This window comes from Mastigoproctus giganteus, chromosome 3, assembly GCF_048544385.1.
Source record: "Mastigoproctus giganteus isolate SK-2022 chromosome 3, ASM4854438v1, whole genome shotgun sequence".
In the NCBI taxonomy this organism is placed as follows: domain Eukaryota; kingdom Metazoa; phylum Arthropoda; class Arachnida; order Uropygi; family Thelyphonidae; genus Mastigoproctus; species Mastigoproctus giganteus.
In genome coordinates, this window is record NC_143577.1 from 70,261,310 (window position 1) to 70,279,157 (window position 17,848).

The 17,848-nt window shown below is 36.1% G+C and overlaps 1 protein-coding gene across 3 annotated transcripts in view; it reads left to right on the forward strand.

Moving 5' to 3' along the window:
• Positions 1 to 17,848, forward strand: part of Usp12-46 (Ubiquitin-specific protease 12/46) — a 164,538-nt gene that overhangs the window by 37,789 nt on the left and 108,901 nt on the right. For 2 of the 3 annotated variants that reach the window (XM_090370555.1, XM_090370556.1), the window contains exons 2-3: positions 673 to 749; positions 16,148 to 16,364. In XM_090370555.1, the coding sequence (XP_090226681.1) occupies positions 673 to 749; positions 16,148 to 16,364 (294 nt within the window). Of the gene's footprint in view, positions 1 to 672; positions 750 to 908; positions 979 to 16,147; positions 16,365 to 17,848 lie in introns of those variants that run through there. The other variant, XM_090370557.1, reaches the window with a different exon arrangement.

The window sequence follows — 17,848 nt, forward strand, 5'->3', positions numbered from 1 at the left end:
ACAACTGCCTTTGCTTTGAACGTCCAGTCAGTACATTGCCATTTCAGCAGTAAGCCCTGGCTTGTAGGCCTTCTTACTCCCCCCCACAAACTTTGGTTGTTAATATTTCCCTCCCAAATAAATTTGTGTAAAAAAGCCTTAGTTCCTAATAAAAAGCCTCATGTGATTCTCTACAGTCTGTTTCTTTTCAACCATTCCTACTCCTGCATAACATGAATAATGCCTTTCACACAATATATTTTAGGTCAAATGATATCCTGTCTGCTCAGCCTTTATTGCATATAGGTAATATATAGGTTCTAATACATTTTATGTTTGGGGGTCACCATTAAAAAGGGGGTGGAGATGAGGTATAGACTGGATTGCAGGAAGTTTTGTTTTTGATAGTTGTTGATTATTGGAATAAGGCCATGGGTAGTTGAGGCTGACAACTTGTGGAAATTCAGGTTAGTCGGACTGATATCTATATGAGGAGTGAAATGCGTAAATATTTTTTGAGGGGGGGGCTGGTTCAGGGAAAAGTACGAATCTTTCTTGGACCATATGGCTAATAATAATACTAAATACTGTACCTTATTTATGTTTTGTGTGTAAGAACTTCTGAACACATTCGAGTAAGACTTAAGTTATTTATCTGATACTTTAATTATTGATGTTTGTGATTTCAGGGAGCAAATGCCTCTCAGCTGGAAAAAGAAATTGGTCATGATCAGTTTCCTTCCAATGAAAAGTATTTTGGATTAGTCAATGTGAGTAAAATTATTAAATTCATTTAAATGAATGGCCAAATTTGGTTAACCGCTTAAACAGCATTAAAACTTGAAACATTTTTTTAAAATAAAATTTTGAATAAGAAACTATGTAATTTCATATGTATTTTTCTTTTTATAGCTGAGTATAGAAGATCCATAATTTTCAGTCTTACCTTTGAATTTTGATGAAATTCAGGGTATCTACTACGACCCATGAGAAATGAATGTATGCAGAATTTTTAGATGTTTGTTTCATTTAAAAGTTACCAAAAAAATGTAAACTTTAACTTTTGAACAATCATAAAATTGGTTAACACTGCTTTTTTTAACACACAGAACTCAAATTAAAGTTCTATAAATAAGCTTTAAAATGATATTCTATATCATTATGTTAGCAGACAAAAAATATATCAGTAATAAATGTTGTTTTGACTTTAAATTTCTCAAAAAGCAGAGCTAAAATTATGGAACTAATAAATTTCATAAATTATTGCTTGTTTAATATGATCCAAATTTGAACACGGAATTTTGAAAACATTTTGAGCTAGAATGTTTTGTCATTTGATAAGTGATTTTTTTTAATTGACTGGTTTCTCAAAAGATGACGGCAGAGGTCTTAATTTGCAGAGCATTCCTAGTACACTCGAATATCCACTACCAATTCCTTAAATGCTGATCTCCATGTACTTCTCCAGTGGGATAAAGATAACTTAGTTGATTTCAATCCTTCTAAAATTCAGTTCTGTTTTGTATCTCACAAAAAAAATTTGTTTGCTCTTATGCTTATATTTGATGACACTGATTTATAGGCAAGATCATATATCTTTTGGGAATTATTCTGACTTATAAACTCTCTTGGCATAAATACATTACATATATTGCTCCCTTTGCATTTAAAAAACTGGGTTTTCTTTTTCACTCTCTGCATTTTTTTTCTTCCGAACAGCTGTTCCTCTACAAATTGCAAATGTCAACCATGGAATATTGTTGCCACATCTGGGGCGGTGCCCCCAAAACCTCTCTCGTGTTTCTGTATTCCATTTAAAAGAGGGCAGTTGGGTTAATTAATGACTCATCTCTAACAGAGTCTCTCCGCTCTGTCTCATAGATGTTCTGTTTCTGCTGCATGCCTTTTCTATAGATACTGTTCTCCTGAATTGGTTTCTATAATTCTCACTCTCTTTCTTCCAAAGCAGTTTGAATATGTGCCGAAACCAGTCAACATTCTTTTACTGTCCAACTTCAAATTCACAGAACCAACTTTTCTTTTTCCTCATTTATTCATTCAATTTTGTTTTCTGGATCATCCTTCCTTCAGATCTATTTCCTGAAAATTATAATGTACAGAAATTCTAATCAAATGTCAGCAAGTATCTTTTTTCATCTTCTCAACCTTTAGCCCATACATGTTACTAAGTACTATAGGTTCTAATACCTCTCGTTTGGGGTTTTCATTAAAAAAAAATAGCAGATCCTTGTCTTGTTGGATTGTATTCACTATTTTTTCTTCTGTGATTCTATGGAATGTGGGCAGGATGACCATTTTTCCTGCCTGGCTTACTCTATCTGCAGATGGTTTTCTGCTGATTTGGAACTCTTTTCTAAATTGAAGTAATGATCCTATAATAGTATTGCTGACCTTCTCACAGGGTTAGAATTTATTGGAAGAAATGACAGTGAACAGTAACAGCAATATATGTATGTCTAATGGTCACCTGGGAGCAGGGTAGGGGGAATCTGGTTCATTCTTACAAGCATCTTCTGGACAGTAGAATGGAATATCAGGCCATCCAATCTCATGACAAACCATCCATGATTTTCTCAATGTTTTCAAAGGGCTTGATGTGTTCTGTAGAACATGTAGTGTCTTCAAACAAGAAACTTATTTCATTATTAAATTTATATATTGTTTACATTATTACAATTTATATATTGTTTAGAGGTTACTTAATTAACCTCTAAAATATGTATATTGTTAAATTAATCTAAATTATGACAAATCACCCTCACATAGCATGTTTATATAAATATATAAACATTTATATAGTAGTAGTATGGCAAATGATGCAAGAAAGCAAGCTTATATAGCATCAGTCAAAAAAAAACACCTACACAGTTCACCCATTTGTACTCTTCAAGAATTTGTCTAGTTCTTCCTTGAAATTCAACCCATCCATTTCCACAACAGCAGAATGAAGTTTATTCCAACAATCAACCACCTACTGGCTGAAGGCAAATTTCTGTACAGCAATCCTGCAACCATCCTTTATCAACTTGAATTTATGCCCCCTCAAATGTAGCCTCAACAAGTGGAAGAATGCTGTTAACATTCAGCTTACTCAATCCATTCAAGGCTTTAGACACCTCAATCAGATCTCCCTGCAGCTGCCTAGTCTCAAGCTGCTGCATTTACAGAAATGAAGCCGTTTTAGGTAAGAGCACTCTTTTGTTCACTTTACCAATCTGATTGCCCTTCTCTGCACCTATTCCTGCAGATCTATGTCCTTCCTAAAGTGAGGCCTCCAGACCTCTATACAGTACTCAAGATGTGTCCTAACCATGGCCTTATACAATGGGATAATCACCTCCTTATCCCTGCTAGAAAAGTTTCTATGTATCATTGACAACACTTCATGAGCTGTCCTGGCAGCATGTCTGCACTGATCAGAGAATTTCATGTCTGACTGCACAATTACCCCAGGTCTGTTTCATTCTCTACTATCCTGAGTGGAGTACAACACAGTGATAAATTACTCTGGAGTTACTACTTCCCATATGCAGTACCTTGCATTTGTCAATGTTAAATTTCAAGGCTTATTTACTTATTATTGCTCAGTCCATTGACTCAATTTTCCTCGATCTTGTTGCAGTAGCTCAGCGGTCATTTACTGCCCTGCGAACCTATGTTTCATCTGCAAACTTAGAGATTAAGCCTGATATACTTACTCAATATCATTGATAAATATTGAAAACAATAATGGACCCAGCACTGAACCCTGCTCCATGAAGAGCAGTGCCCATTGATAACCACTGTCTGTCTTCTTCCATTTAACCATCCCTTTATCCATAGCAGTAACCTGCCTTTAGTGCCACATTGCTCCACTTTGTACAGCAGTCTTTTATGTGCAAAAGTATCAAAAGCCTTCCTGAAATCCAAATATATGATGTCAAAATTACTTTTTGCACCAAGTTTGTTATGGGGCATCACTGCATTTTGATAGTAACCTATCAAATTGCATTTTGATAGTAACCTATCAATAGTAACCTATCTTGTCTAACCAATTTGATAGTAACCTATCAAATTGGTTAGACAAGACTGCCCCTTAACAAATCCATGCTGTTACTGCAGTATAATTGCATGCCTGCCCAGATGGTCCTGCATTGCTTCTTTAACCAGTGATTCCATTATTTTTCCCCCGATCAGACATTAAGTTAAGAGGTCTGTACTCAGGTCTGTTATTAAGGGACACTACAACCAGGGGCATAATTTCAGAGGGGAAGGTATTATTGACTGGATTATAGCAAATTTTCCTTTAGCCAGCAAGTTGTGAATCATTGGAATAAGGTACTTCCATGAGTGGTTGATGGCTTTGAGGAAGTCTAGACACCTGCTAGACATATTACCTACAGGAAGAGGGGAAACAAATACATAAAGCAGTGTTTTTCTGGCTTTTGTTCACTATACATCATCAACCGTTTGTGCTTTGTTCATATTTAAATGTGATAATTTTCTTTCAGTGCTTTTTTAGTTATCAAAAATTAATTTAATTCCAAATAATTGTTAGAAGGTGTAGTAGTGGCATGTGATGCAAGAAAGCAAGCGTACAAGCTTATGCAGCATCAGCCAAAAAAAAAAAAAAAAATCACACCATTCCCTCCAAATGCCTGTCCAGTTCCTCCTTAAATTTATTCAACCTATCAACTTCCACAACGACAGATGGAAGGTGCCTCCGTAGCCAGGTGGGCAGGAGCGGCAGTGCGTAGCACACGCTTCTTGATTAGACCGGGGTTCGAGCCCGTGATCACCAAATACGGAGAATGCGGAAAGGTCAGAGGAATGACCACCGCATATCCTCGGAGCAATATGGTCTTAGTTGCTAATGCTCCTAAAAACCAAATAACAACGACGACAGATGGAAGTTTGTTCCAGCAATTAACCACCCGCTGGCTAAAGGCGAATTTCCGCACATCTATTCTACATCTGTCCTTTCTTAATTTGAATTTATGCCCCCTTAGGTTCGTAATCTGAACAAGTGGAAGGATCCCATCAGAATTCAGCATGCTCAACCCATTCAAGGCCTTATATACCTCAATCAGATCACTCCGCAGGTGCCTAGCCTCCAGCCACTGCAATTTGCAGAACTTAAGCCTCTCTTGGTAAGAGGATCCCTTCATTCCCCTCACCAATCTTGTTGCCCTTCTCTGTATACACGCTCAAGCAAATCTACATCCTTCCTAAAATGAGGCCTCCAGACCTGTACGCACTACTCAAGGCGTGGCCTGACCATTGCCTTATACAGAGGGACAATCACCTCCTTTTCCCTGCTAGCAAAATTCCTATATATCATTGACAAAACCTCATGACCTGCCCTGGCAGCCTGTCTGCATTGCCCAGAAAACTTCATATCTGACTGCACAATTACTCCCAGGTCTTTTTCATTTTCTACCACCTTAAGTGTAATACCACACAGTTGGTATGTTTCTCTGGGGTTACTTCTACCCATATGCAGTACTTTGCATTTTTGTCAAGGTTAAACTTCAGTTGCCACTTCTTAGCCCATCTGCCCAAATTATCTAGATCCTGTTGCAGTAGCACACTGCCATTGCTGTCATTAACAACCCTGCCAACCTTTGTTTCATCTGCATAATCGACATTAAGCCTGATATATCTTCATCAATATCATTGATAAATATACAAAACAGCAGTGGACCGTACACCGAACCCTGTGGGACTCCACTAATAACATTAGTCCACGAAGGGCAGCACCCATTGATTACCACCCTCTGTCTTCCACTTAACCATCCTTTTATCCATTGTAGCAACTTACCCTTAATACCATTCTGCTCCAATTTGTACAATAGTCTTCCATGCACAACAGTGTCAAAAGCTTTCCTGAAATCCAAATATATGATATCAAAATTATTTTTTGCATCCAGTTCCTTTGTAACCACATCATAATATCCTATCAGATTTGTCAGACAAGACTTTCCCTTAACAAACCCATGCTGTGTCTGAATTATTGCTGCAGTCTTGTCTAGATGATCCTGCAATGCATCTTTAACCAGTGACTCCATTATTTTACCTGGAACAGAAGTTAAACTAACTGGTCTGTAATTACTCGTGTCACCCTCCAATCCCCCCTTTGTGAATTGGGGATACATTTGCACATCTCCAGTCCCTGGGAATCTCTCCTGAGTCCAAGGATGCTCTCATAATTATGGCTAAGGGTTTGCTTGGTTGCTTTGCCGCCTGCTTTAATATAACTGGATAGATCCCATCCACCCCAGGTGCTTTTCTTATGTTTAACTTCAACAATTTCTCCTCCACTTTGCTCTCAGTTATAACAAAATCATTAAGTATCCTGCTACAATTTGATAACCTTGTGGCATTCCCCTCTCTAAATAACTCCTCATGTGTGAATGTAGATTCAAAATACTCATTCAGTTTGTTTGCTATCTGAGCAGATCATCAACAGTCGAACCATCGATGTCAAGTGGACCAATCAGATTCATCCCCTTCCTTTTAGAGTTTATATGAAACTTTTAGTAGCATTCACGATTAATTCCTTGAATGCTTCCCATTTAGAATTTACTGTAGGTAACATTGTCAGTTGATCCCACTGTACAGAATTTAAAAACTTTCTGAGACCACTGTACTCACCTTTACAGAAGCAAAAACCCTTTCCTTTACACCTGATGGTAATTAAATCTTTAAGTAAATCCCACATCAGTACACTGTGATCACTGCCACCTAGTGGTTCCTTTATCTGCAAATTCTTAATACACGAATTATCACTGCTGATAACCAGATCAAGAGTATTACTCTCTCTGGTTGCCTCTCAAACATGCTGCTGCAGAAAACAGTAATCCAATAAATCCACAAAAGGCTGACTAGTGTGTGAGTGACCAACCGACAAGTTCCAGTCAATATCTGGGAAGTTAAAATCCCCCATTATAAGACATTCTGATTTACTAGCCCACTCTATTTCTCTATACAATTGTTCATTGTACTCATTCGAGTCATTAGGCCTGTAACACACTCCTACTCTTATTTTTGCTTTCGCAGTGCTTATGTCGCACCAAACTGACTCAACAGTGCACTGTTCATCTATATCAACTGGATTCACTTCTTTTGATTTTATGTTTTTCTTAATTAACAGCATAACACCTCCTCCCTTCCTATCCTGTCTATCCTTTCTGTACACATTGTACTCCCCAAATTCCAGTTCTGCATTCCTTATATCTGTGTGACACCACGTCTCTGCTATCCCAACAATATCCGCCTTTGATGTCTTGACCAACACTTCAAATTCATCAAATTTATTTACTATACTTCTAGCATTGGTATACATGCAAGCATACATGCTCCTATTCCTAGTTACCCTAACATATTCCATATACCCACCTATTTCACGATGACTGCCATCCATCTCTGAAACTCCCAACACCCCTCGCTCCAGGTTGCTACTTATTCTAATAGAAGTTGTGCAAGAATCACCTTCACCTTATCAAATAAGGCTGTGTAATAGCTTTATTTGTTCTAAAAATAGTTTCTTGTTTCTTTTTGCTGACCTGCGCTATTTGTCTTTAAAGACTTGTCTTTAAAAACAAATAGTCTGAACCAGCAAATCAGAATATCTTATTATGCAGAATTTTAATTGCCAAAGATTGAATTAAACTTGTGGGTTTGTCACTCACTTAGTAGCAGGACTTTTCTAGGTTTGCTAGGTGACAGTTTTCTATATCAGTATGCTATAGAAATATCAAGAATATATTCAATATTCTTGATATCAAGAGGTACCAAGAGATTTCTTTTCTTGTCAAAAGAAAATATATTCTTGATATGGTTATCAATAAGGATTCAGATAAAGGAACTACTTACTTGCAGCGATCACAGTATGTTAATGTGGACTCTGTTTATTTCTGCTCTCAGAGTTTTTGTTTTGACAAGGGGGATTACAATGGTCTTAGTTGTCAACTTTTTTGAGTGGAACCAAATTGATTTTAGCAAAAACAAATGCAAAATGTTCAAGGAAGTTATTTTTGAATTTACTAAGGTTTTTTTTAAAACCAGTGTAAAGGTATTATTAGGTATTGTTATAGATATTGACCAAAAATGGATGACAGTAGAACCAATGACTTTTAGGTGTAGAGAGGGGATGATTATTATCACTCAGTTCTCCAATAAATATGAATTTATCTCTAACAAAGTTAAATATCTAAAGCAAGGAATTCTTTGTTTAAGTTAATAGTAAAAGAAATGGAATCAACCATATTAGTCTGCTTGATGAACGTGCTAAAAGTATTATAAATATTATTCAACTGGTAGGTAACATTGACAAACTAATTCCTGACAAACTAAATAATGTTTATATTTGCATCAGGAAGTTTTTAAACTTGAGCATACCAGTGGCATAGTTAATACTAAATGGGAAGTGAATGATTTTTTTTGGCAATTGAAAAGAGATTAGAAGTGAAGTTATTAAATGAATAGTGGACAAGGTAGGGAGCTCATGAAATCTATCCATTTATATTGAAGGCACAGCAAAAGAAGTAAAAACTTTTTAAACTATTATAATGAGAGCATCCGTGGATTCAGGCAGAGTCCCTGTAGATTGGAGAAGTGCAAACGTCTCTCTTACTTTGTGTCTTAAGGGTGAAATAAGCAAGTACAGCACTATAAAAATTTGACTTCTGTTAAAGGTCTGATTATGGAGTCTTTAATTACAGATGCAATGCAGGATCATTTAGATAGGAATGGAATTAAGGGAATCACACCATGGCTTTTTTAGGGAAGATCATGTCTATCCAATCTAATTAGTGATTGTGAGATTGTGACTATTGAATTGCATGCAGAGATTAATTTCAGCTGTTGAAAGAACCGTCTGAGGTTGGGGGGGTGTAATACCTTTTATTCCATCTTGTTTCTGTTCAAAAAATGGTAGTCAGGCATTCTGATGTCTTGCCAAAGGTATTGGCCACAGTTTCTGTCCATCTGTTCTCCAACCTCTGTTACATGGTTCTGTTGCATTCTCAGCTAAAGATAGAGCTTACTAGCACCATGCTTTTCTTCTAACCCTTGTATCAACTATCTTGGTAAATCACCTCCTGCCATACCCAGTACACAGCACTCAGTTCCCTTCTGTGGTTCATGAACTTGTTTCTGTTCTGTGTTGCATTTCCAGTTTTTTATCCCACTGGTTTTTTTTCTTTCCTTTTGCTTGGAAATTGGCTCATATTCAGCCAGATATTAAAAAGAGTGAAAAATCTTTCCTGGCCAATTATTGTCCCATGTACTTATCTCTACTCTTTTTAAAATGGAGAAATCCATCAACTACCAACTCTTAAACTGTCTTGAAACCCCTGAATCCATGTTCGTGATCATTGATCAGATGGATCAATGATCACGTTCGTGATCATTGATCCATCTGATCAATGATCACGAACATGGATTCAGTCAGTGCTGATCCACTAGTAATATATTGGCTTATGTTACTCATCCTTGGAAAATTCAATGGAAAAGTTAGATGAAGTTTGTGCAGTTGCTTCTGATCATGTTTGGCACCAAGGTCATTTAAACAAGCTACCATCTTATGGATTGCTGGCTGTTTTTTGAAATTGATTGGGTGTCCAATTTTCACTCTGGCTGCTTACTGCATGTGATGGTACCTGGCTGTGTGTTCTGACTTTTCCACTAATGTTGATATTCCCCAAGGTTCAGTTCTTTCTGCCACACCTTTTCTCTTATATATTAGTGACCTTTTCCACTGAGTAGAAATGCTGTCCATAGTTTTGTTGACAAACAGCTTTATCTTCTCAAAAATCTACCACCAATTTCTTAAATGTTGATCTCTAGGTAATTCTTCACTGAAACAAAGAAAACAGCTAACTTTAATCCTTCTAAAACTCAGTCCTGTCTTATATCTCACAAAAAAATCTTGTTCCTATGCTCAGCTTTGAAGACACTTAGATTTTTAGAAAAGATCATGTCTCTATTAGGAATTACTCTTGACTTCTACTCTCTTTTTCTCTCCATCTCTCTCGGCATAAGCTCATCAAATATTGCTTCCTCTGCATCAGAAAACACTTTTTTGTTTTCAGTGTTACTTTCCTTTTAAACAACTACTTGCTCTGTAAAAATCTCAAATCTGTCCTACTATGGAATTTTGTTCCCACATCTTGGATGATAATTCTTTCCAGCCTCTAGCTAATTTAACAGATGGCAGTCAAGTTAATTAATGACCTGTGTCTTACAAAGTTTGTGATCATAGACTTTCTCATAGTCATCCATTTTCTGCTGTATACTTTTTTTATAGATACTCCCATTTCATTGTCTTCCAAGCCAGTCTGAACACATGCTGCAACCAGTCATCTTCCATTCACTGTTCAACACCATATTATTAGGACCAACATTTTCTCATTCATTCCTTCTACTTTTGTTCTGTGGAACATATTTTTTTTTATTTATTATACTAGATGTTACCTGCCAAAAACTGGCATCCCCGCCCTATCAAACAGTACTGTACTTGGAGACATAGATACATGAATCTGTTTATACAATATACATAAATACATATATTTAAAACACAGATCTACTTAGTCCACTCTAGTAAAAGATGCTCAGGAACTACAACTCCATTAGATAGAAAGCTCACTAAAATACCATCAGTCCATCAATTATAAAAAGCGCATATTTGATAAAGTTCAGATGTAACGAAGATGCCACCAGAAAGAAGAATCCATGTTAGCTGGCTTAATTCAGTGAAGTCCAAAAGAGGTGATGGGTTCACCAAAGATGTGCTCTTCACATGAGGTACATCATGGCAGGCTGTAAACACTTTAGCAGCAAGTCCAGATAATCCAAGTTAAGTCCACCCATCATCAGCAGTCCAAGTATATGATCACCAAATCAGAATATAGTCCTCTGAAACTCTTGTTAGCACACAATCCAACAGAGGAGATGCAGCTAGGTGAATAACAGACATTGGGAGTTGAGGAAGGTAAAGCAAAGCAGACTCCCTCCAGTTATCTGTTTTTTTTTTTTTTTTTTTTATTAGGAAGTCCCTGCCAAATTTGGACAACTGTACCTTTATATTTACAATACTATACATACAGTATTACAGATACAATTCATGGTATTGTACAGAGAATGAAGTACATCCATTTGAAGTAGGCAACAAGGTCCACAGTCTGTCAGCATAAGAATTCTCCAAGATGTTTTCCTCTCTGAAATGATTTGGGCATTATTGCCCACACAGGGTAAGCTCCCACCTATAATTAGGATGGTACCACACATCCTGTGCCTACATTGTTGAAATATTGAAATCTGTTCTAATGATCAGTCAGCCTGGTTGTTTCCTAGTCAGCCACACTTGCATTCCCATGTGGCTGACTGGGAAACTTTTATTATACAATGCAGAAATTAATTTCTTTGCACCTCATTTGTAATAAGATTAACAGTTTTTGAAATACCTGGATAGCAAACTCTTGGAAGGATTTGAAATCTGCCTCTGTTCCTACCAGAAATTGTTCACATCCAGGATTCAACCCATGTAGATTCAGTGACCCTGCTGTTAATTCCTCCCTAAGATCGAAGTATTCATAACTGTCATATAATACATGTCCCCAAGTTTCATCTTTCCTCAGATGCAAGCAGAACAGTCCACAATACCTAACTCATGTAATTTTGCAAAAAAATTATCCATGTCCTGTCAAGAAGGTGGTGTGTAAATTTGGACTAAATCATTTGGACCAAGATTTACCATTATTATTTACACACAGAAGGAATTTATTTGTAATGCAACCCTTAGTACTATCATCATTCCATCTCTCCTGCCATTGACCAACCAAGAGAGTCCATATACAGTTCTTCTCTTCTTTGTATGCATCAGTGCAATCAGTTTCAATTGATAAACGCCTGTATGGTACTCTACACCTTAAGTGAAAACACATTGACTTGAAAACCAAATGTAGGTCTAGAAGCAGCTGTCCAGTCACGACCCGCAGTGCATCGTTCGAAACAGTTCTGCTGGCTGCACTTAGCTTCACTTAGCATGCTATATTGCAAACAGCTTCCTGACGTTTGCCTTTTTCAACCTACAGTCTAACCATACATGTACACCATAACTAACAGTTGGCAAGAAAATGCAGTCAGAACAAATTCAGTGTTCTTCCTTTTATTCCCCAGTCCTTTCTCGTTATCCGTGCAATCATGCCATCAAATTTCTGCATCTTATCTGCTATATAAGTAATATGAGAAAAGAAGTGTAGCTGCCTATCAGTTAGAATTCCTAAGTATTTTATTGTTTTCACAGACTGGAGATGATCTCCACCTAAAAGAAACCACCGAGTTTCTAGTTACTGACAGGTGCCTTTTTTTCTGTGGCAAAAAAGTATGTTTTACTTTTTTGCTGTGGATGCTGTTTGTCTCTGGAGTTTGCACCATTGATGTAGTTGCAACAGAATCAAGTCTGAATGTTCTTCCATTTGCACTCTTGAATCATCTTTCACTAATGGAACCAGATCATCAGCATAAGCTATCATTGAAACATGATTATAGTTTCCTTTCAGCCATTCATTCAGCACCAGGTTCCACAGAAGTGGCCCAAGGGCAACCTCTTACTACATTCCTTGTAATCGTTGCACAGGAAGACTTGACAATTAGTTCTATTTGTGAAATAGTCCTTTATAACAGAATATAATCACTTTGTACATTTTGCTTATCACATAACAAATAACACACTGTTACAATTGATTGTGTCAAATGCCATGGAAAAATCTATGAAAATGCCCAAATTATATTTAGCTGTGTACTGCTGTACACAGTTTGACCAGCTGCTGTTATTTGCATCATCTGTTCCTCTGCTTGCAGTGAAACTGTATTTATTGTCAGATAAGATGCAGTTACCTCACACATGATTCATTATTCTGACTGCCAGGAGTCTTTCATATACTTTTTTCCAATCCATTCAATAGAGCAATCAGGTGATAAGATTTCACTCTGTCTTTTGGTTTCACTGGAGATTTTAAAAGAAGTTTTAGCAATGCCTCCTTCCACTGGGCTGGAAAGACTTCATCTCTCAGACATACACTGAAGATGTCGAGATGATGACTTGAAATCAATCTGAAGCTTCATTTGATAACTTCACCATCAACAAGTCTGTTTCTGACCATTTGTTGTTTTTGATCATGGAAATAGCAGTCTCTGATCTCCCTCACGTTCCTAACAATCATTTAACTCAGAGGGCTCACATCTGGTGAGCATGGACTTGGTACACCCAGGGTCCTGAGCTGGATATCATCATTCTTCTTTTTCTTGGTGATTCCTTTCTACTTCTCTCTCTCTCGGTAACTCGGGAATTTTTTTTGTCTGGTGCAGCATAAGCCTCAGACTTCCTTGCACCATGTAGCTAAAAATAATAATAATAACTCATTCATTTCCAAGTCCTCACGTCCAGTGTCAGTGTTTACCTTTAAGTTAGAATTACCTAACAGATGAATCGAGAATAAGCTGCATACTTTCTTCCCAAGATCTTGAAGTTCGACCATTAACATGAATAGAACAGGTTGTCTCCAGCAGGGTGTCTCAACTTGTTAGTACAAATCTTATAAACTATATCCCAGGGGTCGTTATTACCACAGGATCTCACCAGTTCTTTCCAAGCTTTATATTTTTCCTTCATAATCATAAAAGCATATTTTCTTTACAAACACTGGTTGTCATTCTTCAGGGTAATTTGCTCCTTTCTTCCTCTATGTTTACTCTATTGGAACAGCTTTCTCACCCGATTTGTTTCTTTATGCAGATGTGTCTCTGCTGTCCATTGCATTTATCCTGGCAGCTCCTCATAAAAGCTGCAGAGGCGTCAACTAACCATTTCTGCAACAATCGTACTGCATCACATCCCACCATAGAACCAGACTGGCTCACTTTCATTTTACCAACCTTATCTCGGCACCTCCGTAGCCAGGTGGGCAGGAGCAGCAGTGTATAGCACATTCTTCTTGATTAGACTGGGGTTCGAGCCTGTGACCACCAAATATGGCGAATGCGGAAAGGTCGGGGAATGACCATCGCATATCCCCCAGAGCATTATGGCCTTAGTTGCTAATGATCCTAAAAACCAAATAACAAACAACAAACAAACCAACCTTATCTCGGAAGTTGCTCATCGAAGCTGGTCCAATTTGCGATTGTATCGAGAACCATCTTAGCTGGCTTTGAACATAACCAGGATGACAGATAGCTCACTTATTAACTTGAAAACTAATTACCTGGTGGTCACTGGATACTGAGTCTAGCTCAACCAACCAATTATTGATGAGATTTGATCCCTGCGTGTTGTATAATGGGATATCAATGTTAGATTCCCCATTCACACTCCAAAAAGTATTGTGTTCTTGAGCACTGATTACGCATAAACAAATTGTGGTGATGTATTGCTCTTCAAGTAAGTGTCCCCTACCATCAGTCTGTTTGCTGAACCACAAGGTATTTTTAGAATGGAAAGAAGTTTTAAAAGAAAACAAAATTAATGAACTCCTCAGGGAAAAGAACTGAATAACAAACCTCTGGTGAAAGAATCATTTTTGCCAAAGGTTTGCAACTAAACAGGTTAAACAAGCTGATAACTCTAGAAAAGTTATCCTCACACAGTTCATGTTTCTCTCTTTTGGCTTGAATAATGCACATTGCTTGTTATTTTTAAATGTTATGCTAATGTTTGAAAATCTAAATATACAAGTTCCCACTGAAAAATTTATTCTTTTAAATGCTGAGGTAGTACAAATTTTATTGACTGTCATTGCATCATTTTCAAATTTGAAATTTTTTTTTGTGAAAAGTTCTCAGTACTTCTCATTATAATTGAAAATAAAGAAATAAATGAAGCATTAGTTCAGCGTTATTATCAGTTTTTTCAATTTCAGGGTGAGAACTTACCAGAAGCTATTATGAAAGGATGAAGAATTGATGTCTAGTGGTCCTTGGTTGGGACCACTAGACTGAAAAGTGCAGAAGGAAACCTGAAATATAACAGATTATCTCAATTTATGCTCCACAATTTAACAATTCCTTATATCAGTGTGTAATGCGAGGATATTCAGCCAGGTAAGAAAAGCTCTCGAGTTCAGAGCTTCTCTGTCTGGCAAAGCTTGGAAATGCTGTTGATAGCCAAGTCAACAGGGCCATTGTTATACACAAAACTTTGGCTCCACATTTTTGAAGACAGCAAAGTCTGCAAAAGTATCTTTCTTGAAGTAATCAAAATCAACTGATGTGTAAAAGACTATCTAAACAGAAATCTCCAGAGAGAAAAATTCTAACTAAGCTAATGTTTGAAAGCATAATGTAGTGGTAAATAGTCCTTTGGCTGTACCTTAATATAAAATGCATGTGTTATGAGTGATATTTAATTTCAAATCTAAATTCTGGATTAACAAAAAAACCCTTGTTTTTCGAAAGTCAGAGGTTGGCAACTATACAACTTTAAAATTTTAGGTGATTTTTTAATACTTCAAAGGATTGGTACACAGGAATATATGGTACTTAAATTAAGGAAGGATAGTTGTAGACCAACTGTAATGAAATTTTCCTTTAAATGGTTATTAACTATTGGAATAACTTGCAAGTTCATCTTTTTTGAACTAGAGATATCTAAATTGTTTGGGCAGACACTGGAATGAAATCAGATGACAGTTTTTTTAGACTTATACTGAATGAATATGGCTTCCTTGAATCACTTTGCCTTTACTAAAACTAATATTACATTTTAGAAAAAATTGAAAAAAGGAAAAAGTAGATTTACAATCTACTTTTTCCTTTTCCAGTATCTTCAAAAATGTAATAATTAGCTCTTCTATAATATATGAAAAAAAGTATTTTTCTGAACTTTGTGACAAGTTCTTTCAGAAAAGAAATAGTTAATTTCTTTAGAAAGTTCTATATAAAGCAGTTTTCTATTCATTTATTGTTTAAATGTTCTGCTATTGAACTGTTACTTTTTGCTATTGTAATTTATCATGTTGCATTAAAACATTGCCTCAAAGTAATGATTGGTCATGTTTTCCTGTGTTTTGTTAAATAATTAATTTACTTGCAATTTACTTCAAAGTATGATTAAACATGATTATGATATGTTTTTTATTTTATTTTATTATTTTTTTTATTTTATCAGTTTGGAAATACCTGTTATTGCAATTCAGTCTTGCAAGCTCTGTATTTTTGCAAGCCCTTTCGAGAAAAAGTGCTGGACTATAAAGCTAAAAATAAACGAACAAAAGAGACATTATTAACATGTTTAGCAGAATTATTCTATAATATTGCAACTCATAAAAGGAAGACAGGAACAATAGCTCCAAAAAAGTTTATTGCACGGTTAAGAAAAGAAAACGGTAAGTTTTAAATTACTGAGGAGTTATATGTTATGTTTGTAGTTTTTGTTAATTGCTACTAGGTAATGACTTATTTTTACTTATCATTGATAATGGACAGTTTACATCTTTGTTGTGGTTAGAATACGATGGTTGAAAGGCATGATTTGAACATCACAATCTTCAAATTGGCAGTAATAGATTGCTTCATTGCATTGGCGTCACACAGGGTGTTTCACTTAAAAGCACTGGGCTCTTTCTTGCTTAATTTTAGGTTTAGGGTACATGTTGTTTTGTAATTGGTTTAAATGTTACTGTTTTAGATTTTATGATTTTTAAATTTAAATTTTGCTAATGAACTGCTTTTTTCTTATTGAGAAAGTTGGACTGTCCTTGGTTTAGTCTAAAAATGCCACTGGTGTACTTTTCAGATGAATGTAAACTGATTTTATCCAAAGGAAAAAATAATGATAACAATGGTTGTAGTGTGAGGAGACACGGCGCAACAGCAGTCATACAGCTAGCACAGCTAAATGTGTAATGAAGAGAGAACATCCCATACAACTTGCTTTTTTTTTTTCAAATAAAATCAGCTTACGTTCATTTCAGAAGTACACCAAGGACATTTTTTATACTAAACCAATAATGAGAAACAATATTCCCATTGAGAAAAAAAGCAGTTGATTAGGCAAAATTTAAATTTTGAAATTGTAAAATCTAAATGATAATCCTTAGTCTAGTTTTAACATCGAATTCAAAAATCAGTGTTAAAATTGTTTTAAGTATTACTTTTTAGATTTTATGATTTCTAAATTTAAATTTTGCATAACCAACTGTTTTTTTTTTTCAGTGGGAAAGTTGTTTCTCCTTTGCTGGGTTAGAATTAAAAATCATTTGTCAGTCCAAATATGACAAAAAAAAAAAGGTCTGGACAACAAATAAACCTAAAAATAAGCTAGTGGTGGCCCCTAGTAGGGCTTGCAAACCAGTTTTATAAAACCGGTTAAATCAGTTTTCATATTGAGTTGTTAAAACCGAAACCGAGCTTCTAAAACCGGATCCGAATATTTTCTTAGTTAGCCCTGGAATATAGTTTTTTGTTATGCACATTTTCTTTTGTTTGTTCGTTTGTCAGATTGTTCAACTGCTTTATGTTTTAAACATGTTTTTTTATTTTATTTTATGTTTAGGTACGAATCTCATGGGCAAGTGGCCCAAATCTAGGAGGGGTACCTTTTATCTTCCCACCTGTATCATGGCATGATGCAGGTGTACTCATTTACAACTGAGTGAGTCGGAGCGATAGCATAAAAGAAAATGCTCAACATTTCTCTGTTCCATCTATTTTGCTTGCCAGGCAAGTTAGGTTATGGAATGCGCCTTATTGATGGTTACCCATTAATGACCTAGCACAGATTGTTCATTTACCTACAAGAATACCGGACAATCCTAATCATACAGGCAATACGCTTGATCTTTTTCTCACAAACAACCCTTCTAAGTAC